Source organism: Tinamus guttatus, unplaced genomic scaffold (assembly GCF_059628265.1).
Source record: "Tinamus guttatus ecotype Peru unplaced genomic scaffold, ASM5962826v1 Tinamus_guttatus_pri_ptg000044l, whole genome shotgun sequence".
Taxonomy (NCBI): Eukaryota; Metazoa; Chordata; class Aves; order Tinamiformes; family Tinamidae; genus Tinamus; species Tinamus guttatus.
Genome location: NW_028288578.1, coordinates 2,366,307 through 2,383,140, shown reverse-complemented (window position 1 = coordinate 2,383,140; position 16,834 = coordinate 2,366,307). Strand labels below are relative to the sequence as shown.

Genomic DNA, 16,834 nt, shown 5'->3' with positions numbered 1-16,834 from the left:
TTTGCAAACGTGCAGTTACTCCATTTTAGACGTGACCATGCCAGTGGCATTGAACATGCTTACTCGTGCAAGCAGTGCTTTAGGGACTCCTCAAGGTCTTCAGCATTTAAAATGTTCTGTTTCTCATCTCAAGCAAGACTTCAGTCTTACCTGCAGACTATACAGCCTTTTAACAAAGTCAACTGGGTAATTACTGTACTTTACCACTCGGACTAATCTGCATGCAAAGCTTCGGCATCAGTTTGAAGCAGATGCTGCTGACTTGGCTGCAATCTTCTGTTGTTCCCTTTACCAGAGCATAGAAACATTTTATCTCTTGAATGCACCTTTCCTGACAAACACTACCTTTGAGGAAAGCACTTTTATTCCTGGTTTGAAGAAAAACTGAAATGCTTTGAGATTTCTAGGGTGAACTTGGACAGAGGAACACAGTTATCAGAAAGGGAAGGTACAGCTGCATCTCCCCCACCTGAAGTCAGCGCCTGTATTGTTGGCTCATGGCACTTGCGAGAGTGGTGCTGGACTGGAGATATCTTGTAAACAGCACGCACATTTCATGCTGCAGAATATATTACCCTCATTTTTCTTTTTTGTTGTTCTTGCTTCCTTTTCAAGTTTCTTTAAATGTAAAACTGGATTTTAGGCATGGGTGCATTCATACTACTGCAAGCAACTGATTAAGTATGTTTTTAGAAGCTATTGCTCCTGACATATAAGACAACTGGAGTTCAGTTTCTGAGCAAATATTTGGATTTTTTTTCCCCTAGCTGACATCTCCTGCTTCACTTCTTTTCATCTTCTCCTCCCCCTCCCTTTAAGAGGCAAGCAGCCTCTGAATTAGCAGCTGTTCTGAGAAGAACAAGGCTGCACTCCTCCCCTCTTTGTCCCAGAACAGAACAGGAACTGTACTATAAAAATCCAGTGTTCTGCAGACAGGCATGAATGGCAAAGAAAGAGCCATGACTTATCAGCTATCCAGACCAGCAGACCCACAGAGAAGAAAAATTGAACAAAGGAATATAGAGATTGGAAAGGAACAGGCTAAGAGATAGCAAAAACAAACCCAACCAGGAAAAATGTCAAATACAGCAAAACATAAAACATAAAAAAGGGAAACATCGATGCAGGGAAACCAAACCAAACCAATCCTTCCCCACCCCAGAATTAATGAGGTCAATGCATTAGATAGAAATGTGCAATAAGTGATATGGTAGCCTTTCACATCTAAAATAGGCTGTATTAAACCTAAAATAGGCTGCGTCACATCTTCGAGAAAGGACATAATACTGCTGGACCAGCAGTAGCTTAAAAAATAAAGGCCACACTGTGCTCTAGTAATATCATAAATATATGAGAAGGCAAGAGAAACTGGAGGCAAATTTCACGTAGCAGATATAATCAAAAGTGACTTCAGGCTTGAGAATGACTTATGAGGCAAGATTAAGTCCGATATTAAAATATGTCGTCCCTTAGTTAAACAGTGACTAAAAAGAGATGCAAAAGCCTATAGATATTTCAAATGTGTGAACACTATGACTGGAGAGGAAATATTGAATTGTGCTATTTAAGTGTTATGCATAAAAGAGGATAAAATTAAGAAAGGATAAAAAGACAGGAGAAAAAGCACTCGACTGAGAGCCAGTAGGTTACAGAAGGGGTACATGCTTCACTGCAGCAAGCTTGTCTTCCCCTCTGCAACACATTCCCAAAGCTGGCATTCTGAAGTAATTTTCAAAACACCAAAGTGAAAAGCAATTCAAAAACATAATATTGTACAGAAGAGCAGAAACTACAAATGAAAAGCAAGCTTGATTCTCATTTTGCACTGGTCAGGCCTTTGTCAGGTGAACAGTAAGTTCAGAATATAGACATATGGTATTATGCAGAGTTTGGTCTTTGGTTTTGCACTAAAATTTGACTCCAGACACCCAGAGGCAGTTTCTAAGAAGCCCACTAAAAACTATGGCAGCATCTGTGGGGATAAGGAGCAGAGGAAAGACAGGAGAGAGCAGGATACAGGTCCCACGTGCTGATGTAGATCCAGTTTTCATGATGGATCCAAGAACCCTCCAGGCAAAGCACAAAATAAATCCTGCCTTAACAAAAAGTAACGCGTTTTATAGGAGATGTATTTTTGCCCCAAAGCCAAGACCATGCTCCCTCCCTCAGAGGAACCCTGTAAGCAGAGGGACTAGCAAAAGAAAGGCACAGCTAAAGGATGAAAGCCTGATGAATCCTCAAACCTGGAAGCACCTTCTGTGAAAGCAGTGGCAGCAACACATTCAGTCTAAAGGGAACGGCAAAGGCACCTAAAGCTGGCAAAAAAAAAAACTAGAATGTTTTGCAAAACACAAATATTATGCAAGACATAACAATATGCTGCAGGAGGAATATCTGAAGCCTGGCTGACTGCAAATTTAAAAAGCCTTGGTAATTTTGTCATTAAATGATTTAATTCAGGAACATTTAGGGTCTCATACCTAAACAGACTTTGTCAAACAACAGAAAACAAAAAGCCACCACAACACTAAGAAATGTCACAGTAATTCTGAACAATGACTCAGAATACCTATTCTGTCTCACAAACAGCCTACTAATTAAACTCTCTTTGAGCTCTACTAACCAGTTTTTCCAATGCACAGAGGAAAGTCATTTATTATAGACCGGAAAGCAAAATTTAATATTAACAACACAACCTGTGTCTGCAGCATTTTTAATCTGATCAGTGAAAACATAAAAAGCTGCAGCCTGACATCTCCAAAGGTTAATCTGTAATAGCTAGATTTATGTATATAACTTTGCACAGCATCTGGAAAGATGCTGAAAAAAAGCAATGCCATTTCATCATGTTCCAAAAAGCACTACCCATGAAGTTTTGCTCTCCCTATAAGACTGCCATTGAGCCTATATAAGGAAAAAAAAATGCTTCAACTTTAAAACCAAAATAGATTTTCAACCTTCAAGAAATTTAAAACAAGAACAGAAATTTTCAAGATGCTTCAAATGTCTGGGATATTCCTGTTAAGTAACAGGAGTAAGGAAAGGAAAATTGCTTAAAGCAGAAAATGTCTTTGCTGGGTGCATGTAATAACTAGTTCTATAACTTAAATTTATTGGTAATTTCATTGAAAAGACAAGCAGCTCAAGAACTTTTTTTGCCCAAAATACAGGTTTAGACATGATACTCTTTGAAGAATACTAGAATGAATAATCTCATGTCTGAATTTTCCTCCAAACGGAAAGGCAAATTCATTTCTTTGAAAAGTGGTGTAATTGATCTGTATCAGCAGTACCTCTTCCTATGGCAATATCCCCACGCATGTCACCAGAGGCCATGTGTCAGTGTCATGACTAGGAGCCATTCTTGGTGCCTGACCACCAGTGAGTATTCTACAATACCTGATTTTAGTTAAAATACATTCCTTCTCACAATATTTAACATGTGGATGGGAAGCAAAGGGGATGGAAATACATTTTTTTTTTCCTTCTTTTGTTTCACCTAAACATATCTAACTATCAACAAGTACATACCACAATCTCTCCACCAAGGAGAGGAAATATATCAAAGTGGTTATTTCAACATATTAGAAAATATAACAGCAAAGAACCTAACAGCCAAGCATTATACAGTGAAGCTTCCAAGCTGCTGAAGTTCTGGATTTTTTTTTCTTTTCTTTTTAAAGAAAAAGATTAAAGACAAAGAGGCTTCCAGAGCAGGGGAAAGAAGTTAAAGATCAAGTAGAGAAATAGGAGAAGGATGCACTGGTAAACAGAAATGACACAGATACAGTATATGGGAGAACAGAGGAGTCTAAAAAAGGAACTGCTGGGGAATACTTCCTCGTTACATGTCCTACCTACCACCCTCACAACAGGGCAAGGCAAAACACCCCCTAAGTCTACCCAACAGCATCTCGAGGAAGAGGAAGGTGGCCTCATTTTGAGGGTCCTTACCACCCTGTAGCATTAGGGAACCTGCTGGTATTTTATTTAACATGCCTAAAGTACATGTAAGGATAGACATTTTGCATACAGGGTAGAAGACACATCCTGGAAAGAGCAGCCCCTCTCGTAGAGCAACAATTAATCACACCAGGGACGTTGCCATTTGTTTGCTTGTAGGTGAGCATGATGTAGCTTTCTGTCCATCTGTTTTTGCAACAGCCTTTAAAAAAAAAAATCAGACAATTGAAAAAAAGATCTCATCTCTCATGAATAAAAGCAGTGAAAAAATTATTTTCCTCTAGTTGATATTCCACTGACTTAGGCTCTGCGAGAGCATAAGGAGTTCTGGGTCAGACCACAGGTCTGCCCAGACCAATATCCTATCTTTGGCAGTGCCTGTAAGTCAGTAACCTGTGCTGAAATAGCTAGTGAAGACAACTGAGAAACATTGTAAGGAACATTTCTGAAATCAGGGAGAGATCTTGCTCAAGGAAAGCAGAGAATGGAAAGCAGTTGTATTCAAGAGACCGAACTGGTAAGCAGAGTCAGAGAGACAGACGCAAGGAAATGATGCTTGATTTCTCTCCTGTGCTTCTTTTGGACTCAAAAATCTCACAGGAAAGAAAAGGAAATCAAGATTTTGATATCTATGATCACAGAAATGGGAAACACAGAATCTGAGCAAGACCTGAAAAAAGTTCAATGGAGTCTAAAATACTATATTTCTAGCTAAAGATTAGTTCTAAACTACACTCATTTCTCCTGGGCTTTGCAAGAAACAGATGAATGCTGTTCCTTGTTCAATCCCTCCCCTTTGTCCTTGTCATTTTTGGGCTAAAAAGAAAGAAAAGAAAAAAGAGTTAGGGACAGAAGAAGCTGGGAACAAGTGCTGAAGCACAAAGCTCATGCTTTTAGGGAGAAGGAGACCATGGAGAGGAAGAAAAAAGCACACAGTAAAGGAGATATGGATGGACAGCCATCAAGCGACAGCTCTGCCAACAGAGCCATTTTGTCTGGTTGCTTCCTGGTGGATGGCACATCTTCATGTGGACACCAGGAAGCCACATGCTCTAAAGTCATCGTGTACACTGGAAAGCATCATAAACAGCCTTATGCCTGGAAGACACAACTTCAGACGTGTAGGTGCACTTCTGCTGTTGAGGAAAGCCACATGGCAAATCCATCCTCATTAGAGCTGACAGGAAGGTGATATTGTTTACCCAAAACAGGCAGTTAAAACGTGAAAAATAAAATATACATGCATTTTAGGCATTTAATACCCTTCAGAAAAATCTCAGGATGGAGACTGCTGAAGTTAATTAGAAGGAATTTTCACAGCACTAGGGTCAGACCTTCCTGCTTGCTGCCTGTTTGCCCCAGTGCTCATTTCAATGGCTTTTCTCCAGTAATCAAGAAATCAAAATTCTTTTGTTCCCCCATGCAGAATATGCACCAGACAACTGCAGAGAAGCGATAAAGAAAATGACGGATGCAAATTTGACCGTTTTCCTCGGCATTTAGGAGAGACATCAAATGGTACAAATGCCTGTTAGAATCCCAACTGTAAGATAACCATGTCTATTTCTGTGTTCCCTCTCCCACAGTGCTAATGAATTTAGTTCAGATAGTCAATGTAAATACTCATTTAGATAATCAATATTGGGGGATTTTCTTGAATCTGCAGCCCCGAGAATAGGATATGCAACACTGAAATTAGGTTTATCTCTGCTAAAGAGCAGAATATATTTCAGGAAATAAGAAGCTATAGAAATAAAATAACTAGACCACCAAAATTAGGATCAACTTATCAAAGGTCTGTAACGATATTCAGGACCATGCCTTTTAAAAAATAATTCTAGATTTTAGGCTTAACAGACCCTGAAATATGTCCATTTTTAACATCTTAAAATATTTCAGTGTCTGCATCTTATTGAGAGTACCACAGTTATTTCCAAACAGAGAAATAATAACCAGAAGTTAAGGCATGCTCTACATTTCATCTGATTTACAAAAATATTTTTCCTTTTTCAGACCTAAAACACAATATTTTAGACTTCAGCACTTAAGCTTCTTCTTCATACTTCAATCACTGTTTCTTCACTACATTTTGGTTATTAACTAAAACAATCCTCAACCCTGTAACATATTTCTTATATTTATCAAAATAATCATGACTAGTTTGGCTTACAAGTCAGCTCGTAAAAAGAAATAAATAAAACACTGAAATAATTCATTTAATTTGGGACTTTTTTCCAGACAAATTGTCTTTGGAGTGCTCAATCCTTGTTGAAACATGGAGAAAGTCCATGCAGCAGACTAAATTCTGTGTTTTCAAGTAAGAGCCATGCATAAGTAGTAAATATTGCTTAAGGGAATCACTATAAAGCAAATTCCAGAATTATATTCATTTTATAAATGATGAACACTACAGGATATAAATTTATTCTAGTCCAGCGCTGGCACAAAGCAGACTCATCCAATACTAAATAACTGACTAGGATCAGTGACTAGTTACTGCTGCTTCACAAATAATTTTATATACATATATATGCCCACACATATGTATACATGTACATAAACTTTTAAATCAACAATGAACTCCTAGAAGGTATTTTTCTCCTAAACCCTGTTATTAGGTGGGCTTATGCCATGAGGCACAAGTGTTTACATACTTTCTAAACAGTTTACAAATCTTATCTAACATAATCCCTGCATTCTATAATCCTGGTTAATGTATTTTACATGGGCAAACCGCTGGAGCCACTAATACCTCAAAACTCACGATCAGGAAATAGGACATCGAAATGTTAAAGTGGTTTATGTCCAGATTAACATTTCAATCACTTATGATCAGGTAATTTAATGCAGGGCTTCGCAGTGAGCTACATTTATCTGCATATAGGTCATATATCTTCCTTTTCCAGTAGGAAATACTCTACAGGGTTTTTTTTTTTTTTTTTTTTTTTTTTTTTAAAAACACTTCGCAAAATTCCTGGAGAAAATTTATAAAAAGTGCTGATAGCCTTTGTATTCATTATATTTCATTGAAAATTCACATTCAATTTGCTCTTTTTAAACATAACTGATCATTTTCTTTGAATGAATTTTTTTTTCCATGACAAAGCAGCACAGTTTTACTAATATCTCAGCAAATTCCACCCTGGATTTTCAAATGTAGACTTAAGCATGCAAGCACTTTTTATTTTCATGAACCGTATCAACAAAAAGCCTCTTTCCTATGGTTCAGCTGAACTATTATTCCTAATTTTGCTTTGTATCTTTACAGTGTGACTTTAGTTTTATGAGTTTTTGAGATTCCCCTCTTAATTACAAGATGGTCCATCTATTCCACCAGTACCAAAACCTCCCAGTTTAAATATTTAAAGCCACCCTGTTGTCTGCAGCAGACAGAGGGGCAATAGGAGAAGATGCTGGTTTTTCTACAGAAAGTTTAAACAGATTTTGCTTGCTACTGTGCCCTTGTTACCAGATTCAAATGCTTCGCTCCTGGACAAGCCTTATTGTAAGGCAGCATCATTATACCTGGCTTCTTCCCTTCCGTTGTCTTGCAGCTTCACAAGTTATACAGGGAGCTAAATATATATATGTATATATATATTTTAACATAGAGGGACAAATGGTCCTACCCTAACTGTAGCATGGAAATAGTTTTGGTCCAGGGTAGATTCCTATCTGGCTTGCTGGGAGCATGGCAGAGCACCCCCCCATTGCAGATTAGCAATTTAATGGTGCAAATGAGAAAAACCGAATAGGTTAAATATTGCTCACAAGGATTTGTTTTGTCATAATGCTGCACTATTTCTGATTTTGCCTTTTTTAAGCTTTTGTTTCTCAGATCAAATGGTTAAAAATGCAAAGGAATAACAACTTGGTAATCTGTAACTTCCAGGCAGGACTACAAATAATACAGCCAATACTATTTTTTCCCCGAGCATGCAACAACAGACATGCTAATGCTTCAAGTCAGTGGTTCATTTGCACCCCTCCTCACCCTGTGTCTATACTAGGCTATATTATTATCCAGTTCTGAAGTGCAATCTTGATCTAAATCTCTATCGGTCCCATTAAAGTTGCCTGAAATAATAATATATGGAAGGTAATATCTGTAGTTTAATTTTAAAGGAATTGACAATGCAAAAGGAATAATTTGAGACGGTTGCTTTTTGGGCAGAGGAGCAATGAAGCTCCTGATTATGCATCTGAAAAACCTCAGATTGCATCCCCCAGCAGGAATATGCAAACATTGTCCTGTCCCAAGCAATGCACCGAAATCCTGCATCAACAAATATGCTAGTTTATAATGTTCAGGTCTTATAATGATCCAGGCAAGATTAATTGAGATGCAAAGATTTGAGATACTGATCATTTGAAGATTAAGAGACATGAATCCCCACGTAGATTACAGACACACAAAAATACAATTCCCAAGAGCTCAGCTCGGGCCAAGTCATTTGAAAAAAATTAAGCACAACCACCCCCGTTCCATCCCCAAATTAAGTCAACAAGGACAACTCACTTGGCCAGCAGCAATGACAATGTCTCTCAGAGACACTCTGCTGACTGGACCTTTTGTTTTCTAAACACAGGACAAAACAAATTCAGCGATTCTTTCCTTGCAATTTCCCCGATGAATTCGAGCCCTTCCCTTCTCCTGGTTAAGTCAATAAGAGATTTATCACTAGCTTTTTTGGGGGACAGCATAATACTCTGCATCTGCAATGCTACGTAGCTGAACTTTGCTCATAAGTGCAGGCTCTCGCACCCATGTACAGCTGCGCCTTCCTCTAAAGTCACCTCCTGTCATCTCCCCCTCTTCTGAAGTGCTCACGCTCTTTATGCCATTTAGGGTATTTGGTTTTGTTTTGTTTTAATTCAAGTTGCTTCTTCTCATTTTTGAGAGCAGCTGATTAAACCTGAGCAACTGGGTGGTTGGACGAAATATGCTGTAGCTATGAAATGGTACAGCAGGGACCAGTTTCACTGTTAATTTAAAATGCTAGAATTAATTAGGTAGTGTAAATGAAGAATTTAATAAGCACACTTTACAACCACAAGTTCTGCTTTTATTAAACACCCCTGCCAAATGAAGGCAAGGATTTGCAGTCGCTCTGATTTTCCTTGTCTCATTCCCTAATTTCTGCAGTGGAAAAAACAGCAAAAAAAAACAAAAAGCAAAAAACACAAAACAAACAACACATTTTTCTACTGCAACCCCTCTCCCATAATTAAAATGTAGGGCTGAGTTTTATCTTCTGTTTCAAGTCATTAGCATCTTTTAGAAATGCTACTGTATATCCTGCCTGTTCCGAGAAGCTACCAAACAAAATCGAAGTTTACAATTTTGGTTTTGAATACCAAATTAAAGGCTGTCTTAGAAGCTGTCATTCCTATTCAGCTCAGTACAGTGTACTACCAAATTAACATTTTTTTTTTTTAAACTAAAGGAATAGGCTTGTTTAAACATGTGTCTTTCCAAAGCGAGGGGTAACATCACGAATCAATTTTCTTAGGGAGGAAAAAAAAAAAAAAAAAAAAAAAAAAAAACCCACCAACCTACCACAATTCTAAAAGACCTGCAAAAACACTTGGAGCAGATGATTACTGTTGATATATTAACTGTTTAATCCATTTTAAAAATAATAAAGCAGTCCAGACCATAAATTCTCACAGGAATCTTGCACGTTTAAATAGACTTTTTTTTAGCTCTGAACTCCTTGAAAAAAATATTTTTGAAGCCTGAAGATTATTTCACAAGATCAGCACACTTCCTAACAGGACAAGGGAAACAATCTTTTACATGAAACAATTAAATCCCATCAAGCCTTGGAAATACATTTGAGGTTTAATATGTTTTTGCTAGGCTAACTGGCATCTTCTCTCCCTTTTTTTTTTTTGAAGCAACATCTGTTTGCAGATAATTTTTTAAATTTGGTTGCTTTGTTTTACCTAATGCTTTATCTTATCAAGAGAAAGGAGAAACCAATTTATTGCCTATGAGGACCCCTATTTTTAGGGGCAAGCGCTGCAGTGTTGGTTTAAGTGGGTTACAACAGCACATACTCAGCTGAGATTTAACAAAAGGGCACAGAAGTTAACTGAAACAATGAAAAAATCCAGAAGCATATAGAAAACAAACCAAACTGTTTTAGACATCCCTACTAGTTCAACAAGAGTATTTTAAGAATTGACCATTTTCTGTTTGCTAAGCATGTGCTGAGAACCTTTAAAAAGTACGCACCGGTTCTGGCCAAGAACTGCATTGAACTCGTGTAACTCTGAACTCATGTGGGGCATAGAAATGCCCCCTAGAAGTTAGCCATGGTGCAGAATACCTTGATAATTTCCTAAGGCTTCAGGAGTGTTAAATGCTGTTTTCAAAAATGGGACCAAGACATTGGATAGCAATCCAATTTTACTGCGTATTTGCTGCGTATGGAGCTGTGTGTTAAAAGCAGCATGTAGGCTCCTAAGTTATTGGGGCTGATGTTCTCAAAGCATCTGTATAATATAAAAAATGGTTATTACTAAGTACTTGATTGATCATAAGGATTTATGCACTATGTATTAAAAAAATGCATAAGCAGAAAACAACCCCAAAACATTCAAAGCCTATATAGCTAATTTCTCACCTCCTTAAATAGAGTGGCAAAAGCCCTGAGATGGAATAAAACAAAGAGAACACTGTTCATAACAGATGAAGTAACGGTTTTCGTTCCACAGGCTGCCAATTCTCTATAACAACAACACGCACAATATCTAAAATGAATATTATTTTTCAAGGAAATAACCAAATTTGAGGTGTATAGGAAGCCAAGAAAGCCCAGTTGCTAAAACATGGAACCTACCGTGTTTAAAATTCAATCTAGATATTCTAGGCTCCTGCAGACCATGATTTTAAATCTACCTTATTTATTTAGTTCTGTTCAATAACTGAAGTAACCTGTAATTTAATTTCTCGAGAATATTTTCAGACTGAAAAGAAAAGCAGCAGTCTGGAGCTGACTTACTGCTCGGTAGCAGATATCAAGGGCGATTTGTCATACAGGGACACAGGGCCAGCTACTCGTACAAAAACAGAAGACTTCAGTTCTTCAGATAAAGATTTTGGAGGTTAGAAGAGGGTACAAGTGATTTTTTTTTATAGATAAAAATATCAACAGATAAAAAGATGGAAAACCGGATTTTTAGTTATTTCATACCTCTGAAGTTGTCCGAGTCAGAAGAATCCCTGAAATGGATCGCCACATCGTAGGCAATGTGCAAAAGAAAACTCAGCTAAACTAGATTTGAGGACTTCAGCTGCCCTGCAACTTCTGCCATTTGTTATGTGCCTCATGTTATATGTGCACATTGCTGTACAGAAGGTAGTAAAAAAGTTACATAAAATGAAACACTGCATGTTTAAAAGCACTATATAGATCATGTAATACTGCCAACGCATGCTGTTACGGAAGCAGGTATGAAAATTCATATTTGAAATTTCTCCTTTTTATTTAGTGTCTCTTCTCAGAACGCAAACCCAAGTGGCCAGGAGCACATCTGATGGAACAGACAGCTCCTGTTTGGAACCCTTTCCTTCCCAAGACTGCTGCGCTGTGCTAAACATAACACTGGTGATGCACAAAACAGCAGTGAAATTCCAGCTCTTCCCCACCTACAGTGCACATAGACACAACCTATAAAACTAACCTATAAAACAAGCTATAAAACCTGATGGCTCATCCCACTGTCTTCTTCCTCATTCTGGGCATCAGTGAATTCCTGGCTGTGACAGGAAGGATGCAGACCAGGCTGGGATTATCCGTATACGTCCACATCTCCTTGAGCGATGGTGCAGACACGCGTCTTCCCTTTTTGACATACCATCTCTAACCAGTTAGATTTGGTAGGCACAGTTTTATAAGCAAGTGTCACACTAATGAAAAGGACCATGGCCAAAACCCACAAATTTTACAGGGAAAACAAAGCTAAAATCATCAGCCAATAACCCCTAATGTCTGAATGAAATTCAGATATGTGGCTCTTGACCGGAGACCATCACTGCTCCAAAAGCCATAGTAAATAAACTGTGATGGGTGCGCACAGCTACCTTGATTTTGTAGTGTTCATAGTCAAAAAATTTAACAAAGGTATGGTAGGGTTTGAAAGAAATGGCCTGGATTAAGTGTGGTGGGATCAAGCAATTTAGGCTCTCCTCCTACAAATTAATTTTAAATAAAAAATGATAAAAATAATAATAAAAGGATGAGGGAGGGAATATCATCTATTAAAAGAACCTGTGTTCCTCATGTGTGGCGCACACAATGCAGACCAGAAACGGTCGTTCCTTCCCTTAGGCCTGCACAGAGGCTGCAGGACAAGCGGCTCCTCCTACAGCTGCTCTAGATCCAGGGTGCAGTGCCCCAAAACCAGCGATTTACCCACCGAAGGTTGCCTGCTGCTCGTGGCTGTCCCCGTGCCACGCGCCTGCGCCGCGAGCACCAAGGTCCCCAGCCCCAAAGCGCGGGCTGGCGCGCTCGGGTTAGCGACACGCACGGGCTCACCTGTAATTTTGTCTCTCACGAGCTTGCAGGACTCTATTTCACCGATGCTCCCAAAGAGACTCCTGAACTCCTCCTGCGTCATGTTCTGGGGTAAGTAGTTGACTATGAGGTTGGTTTTGCTGTCATCCGTCGCAGCCCCTGTCTGCATAGGGGAAGGGCAGTTCCTACTGTTGCTGGAGGGTCCATTGGTTGTATTGGAAGTAGGGCCATTCGACACCTGAGGCTCCATGGTGCTAATTATCTACGTAAAAATAAGAGAAGGAGGAAAAAAAGCCTGAAGTTTCATAGATACAATTGCTATTTTTAAAGATACTTACAAACGAATGGGTAGGTAGCATTCATGGCCAATTCAGATACTTCAACAAAAAAACCCAGCTTGATTCCTCTGGTATTGTTGCAAAGTAGGTCATGCTAGTCTTTGGCTGTGAGCATATACGAAGACGCAGTTAAAAAAAATCCCTTCTTTTTGTTAATGCAAACCTGATTTCTGCTTTCATCACACAACCATTTTCACAAATGTATATTTAAACCACAAATTTAATTATAATTTAAGGTAATAATCATAATTAAAATTACAGTTCCATTAAAACAGATGAAGTAAGTGTATGACTCTATAGGAAAAGGTAAAATATTTTACCTATTTAATAACTGTATCACAGAGTGCAATGACAACAACATTAACCAGGCACAGTCAATCTGCAAAGCGTTGTCATTTGGATCGCCTTAAATTAATAAACTCAGTGTCCCAAGACATAACATTTACCGGTTCTGGTGACGATGACCTATATTCTCCGGTTATATTTTTCACTAGTGCACAGACACGTCTTTAAATAATAAAGCCCTAGATTTGCAAACTTCAGAGATACAAAGAGCTTTAGATATTTACAAGAATCAGAAAGGTTTAATTAGAGGATGGCTTATGAGGCATAGGTAGAAGCTGAAATTTTCACAAATGGCTCTGCCTCAAAATGTGAAACTCTAATTAGAACAGAACAGACCCAAATAGACTTTTTAAAAATGTCAAATCCAGTTTAGCAAGGCAAGAGCACGACCGTCCCCCCACTGCTGCCAGCACAACTCATCACACAAGTCAACCTGTCTGTATGCTCATCTGTGGGGTACGGATTGAAGAATGCAAGTTTTCATCAGAAAACTGCACAAGTTTGGATAAGGCACCATCACCGACAAGGAAGAGGAACAGGGGTAGAACACAGCAGCGGGAATGGCAGGGCCCGGCGCAGCTCGGGATGGGGCAGCCGCACCAACATCCCTGCTCCGGACCGCGGCCGGGACCGGCAGAGCCTCCCCAGGCACGACGGGAAACGCAGCGCGGACGGATCCGCAGGAGGAAGAGAGGACTAAGACACTGCACAGCCCCAACCTCCCGTTCATCACCGAGCCTGTAATTATTATAATTACTGAAGATTTAATTTGCTTTCTTTTTTAAAGCCAGGGAGGTACATATTGTGACAAACTAGGCTTGGTTTTTTTGTGTGCTTTTTCCCCCCCATGGAATTACAGGCCCCTTCCCTTGAACAAGACAGAGTATTTAACATTAACTGTATCAAGGTGGTTCAGTCTTTACATGGCTTTTATTTCTAATTAATTCTAGTTTTTTTTTTTAATTTGAAGTTTCAGTGTTGGCTTTGATACTTCATGTATAAAATAAACCTCCTTATTCATCAATGTAAACAGAAGTTCTGAGTTAATACTATTTCTTGATTAAGACCAGCAACAGCCACTTGGTTTAACAATTTTTCACCAAAAACAAACCTTGCTACCTTGTGTTTAGCAGGGAGGCCTTTCAAACAGACAACAAAACTGAAAACCTAAGTCACAAAGACAAACTGCTTCAAAAGAAACAGCACATCCCAACCTGAACCCCATGGCCAATTCTCCCCATCATGTAGCACCAAATACTGCTGGTGGATTTGGTGAAGCCTTCTCAACCACCTTCCTTGTTCATGGGACATGCACTGTAACCAGTGGTAACACCATTTCCTTTTTTAAACTCCTTATTTCCTATACCTAGGAGACATATCTCATAATATATTATATATTCTTGATTCACACATGCTAATCAAACTGTTTAGCTCAAAAGTCCAGTTGGAGAATAATCTTTTGATCTCTAACTCGATATCCTTGGAGCAAATACTTACTCCAACTCTAAGCTCTGCTGTTAACCTATGGCGGGCATAGGGATACACAGGGATCTTTCCCCCTATGGATAAGGGGCATTCCAGGCACAACCCAACTGACCATAGGTACCAGGGCTGCACAACAGCACTGACTTGAATAGAAAGAAGAAAAAAAATCCAGATCATTTTCACTAAGCACAGTCCTTTTCTTGATTAAACCTTAAATCTCCCCCCAAACCAGGGAAAATACTAGAGGTCATTAACCCATAAGGCCAGATCTATACTACAGCTTTAATGTGACTCAAAACACTGAACAAAATTAATAAATTGGCATCATCGTTCACTGGAAGGTGATTATTTCCTCTACTGTTAGGGAACTTTCACCATTTCTCCATTTTTCTACACTAACGTGCCAGTAGGGACAGTATTAATGTTCTTGCATATTTCTATTTAAAAATCATATGGTTCAAAAAAACCCATTCTTTTAGCCAGCAAATAACTATCATTTACCATGATACATGTGATGAGAGTAATGCAGCTGATACCCACAGCAAGTCCCAGTTACCTGTATTTAAACCACATTCCCACATCCTTTCCAGAGGGCCATGAGGCAAACTGCTATTTTAGGGACTGATTTTGGCCTTCTAAAAGGAACAGGAATATCACCACCGGCATCGCTTACTGCAGAAGCGGGACTTGCATACAACACACTGAGAAAAGCACGTTGGATATTATTAGCAACAGAAACAAAAGCTATGTATAGTTTCCCACAATAAACAATAACCCTGGATCTTTAAAAATCTGTAAAAGCTGACAAAATTCAAAGCTGGCTGGTGCCCTACTTAGGTGTTGTGCAAACTCCCTTTAGTTACATTTTCAGCATGCCTGCCTTCCACACCAAGCAAATAAATATAATTCAGCTACGATATTAAGCAAATCCAGAACACAAGAATAAGCTGCTCTATAACAATCTGTTCTTGAGCAAATAGATTTCCTCATATAAAATTTCTCATCAAGATATCTTGGCATAAACTACTGCTTCACCGGGTGCCAGATTTTTTTCCTAGTTACTCTCTCTCAAATTAAGTTTTCCTGATTCTTCCATAGTGGAAAAGGAAATCAAGACATCTATTTGCCCTTTAAACTACTACAAAGTCGTAGGTTACAAATAATTGCTTTGCTATGCAAAGAGTGAAATAATGGATATAGAAAAAAAAATGCTGAGAATCTCAAGATTTAGCAGAAACATTTATCATGTCTGAGATACTGTGATTTTTTTTTTTTCACAGCATATTTTTAAGTCTCCGGGTACGCAGAGATTTCTGTATAAAAGCAGTTTACGTACCACAGCACAGATTGAACGTTCTTATGGGCACAAAGAAATAATACTTATTTTAGACACACACAGATTCACAGCATCATTAAAGACAACCTAATAATGCTAACAAAACGGAATGCTCCCAATTCTCCTTCTCAGACTTTTCTTGTCCTTCCCACCGACACATCTAAACCTCAAATACCCGACTAGGAGTTCACTGTGCACGTAGTAAGACACTCACAGTTGATGACTGCTTTTAATATTAAGGAGTTGGTGCCATATCAGTCAGCACATTACATAAGAACTACATTATTTATTCAAAGAAGGGATTTCAACATGCCACTCACCATCTCCTCTATTCAGAGCACTCAGATTTAAATTTCTAATTCAATACCTATACCAGAGGATGACTATTTTTGTAAAGGCTACTATAGTTTCCTGGGCACACACTTTACTTTCGTTATGTAATAGTTACTGATAATACTGCTATTTTTATTATTTTACAAACAAGCATCTTAGCTATTAAGTAAAATACTTACTCAGATGGAATTCATTTCCATGAGAGCACTGAACAAAGCTACAGCCTCTGCTTAACTCATTTGGGGCTTGCTTGAATATCAGCAAAATAAACATGGAAAAACACATCATTAAACCCCAACAGTACATAAAAAAATAATGTACAAAGCACATCATAGCTCCTTAAACACTGCACCTCTATACATACGTGCAATTTAAAATTCATTTCTATATGCTTCTATAGACATTCTCTACTCTTGCCACAACATTTATGTGACTGGTATATAAAGGGAAGCTTCATTTCAAAAGTAAACCCCTAACCACTTTCCAGTACTGCAATATTATTTTCTATA

At 38.6% G+C, this 16,834-nt stretch overlaps 1 protein-coding gene across 5 annotated transcripts in view; it reads right to left on the bottom strand.

Moving 5' to 3' along the window:
* The window catches only part of ELAVL4 (ELAV like RNA binding protein 4), a 62,000-nt gene that overhangs the window by 27,418 nt on the left and 17,748 nt on the right, over positions 1-16,834 (bottom strand). For all 5 annotated transcript variants that reach the window (XM_088536731.1, XM_010219358.2, XM_010219360.2 and 2 more), the window contains exon 2: positions 12,510-12,750. In XM_088536731.1, the coding sequence (XP_088392857.1) occupies positions 12,510-12,750 (241 nt within the window). The remainder of the gene's footprint in view (positions 1-12,509; positions 12,751-16,834) is intronic.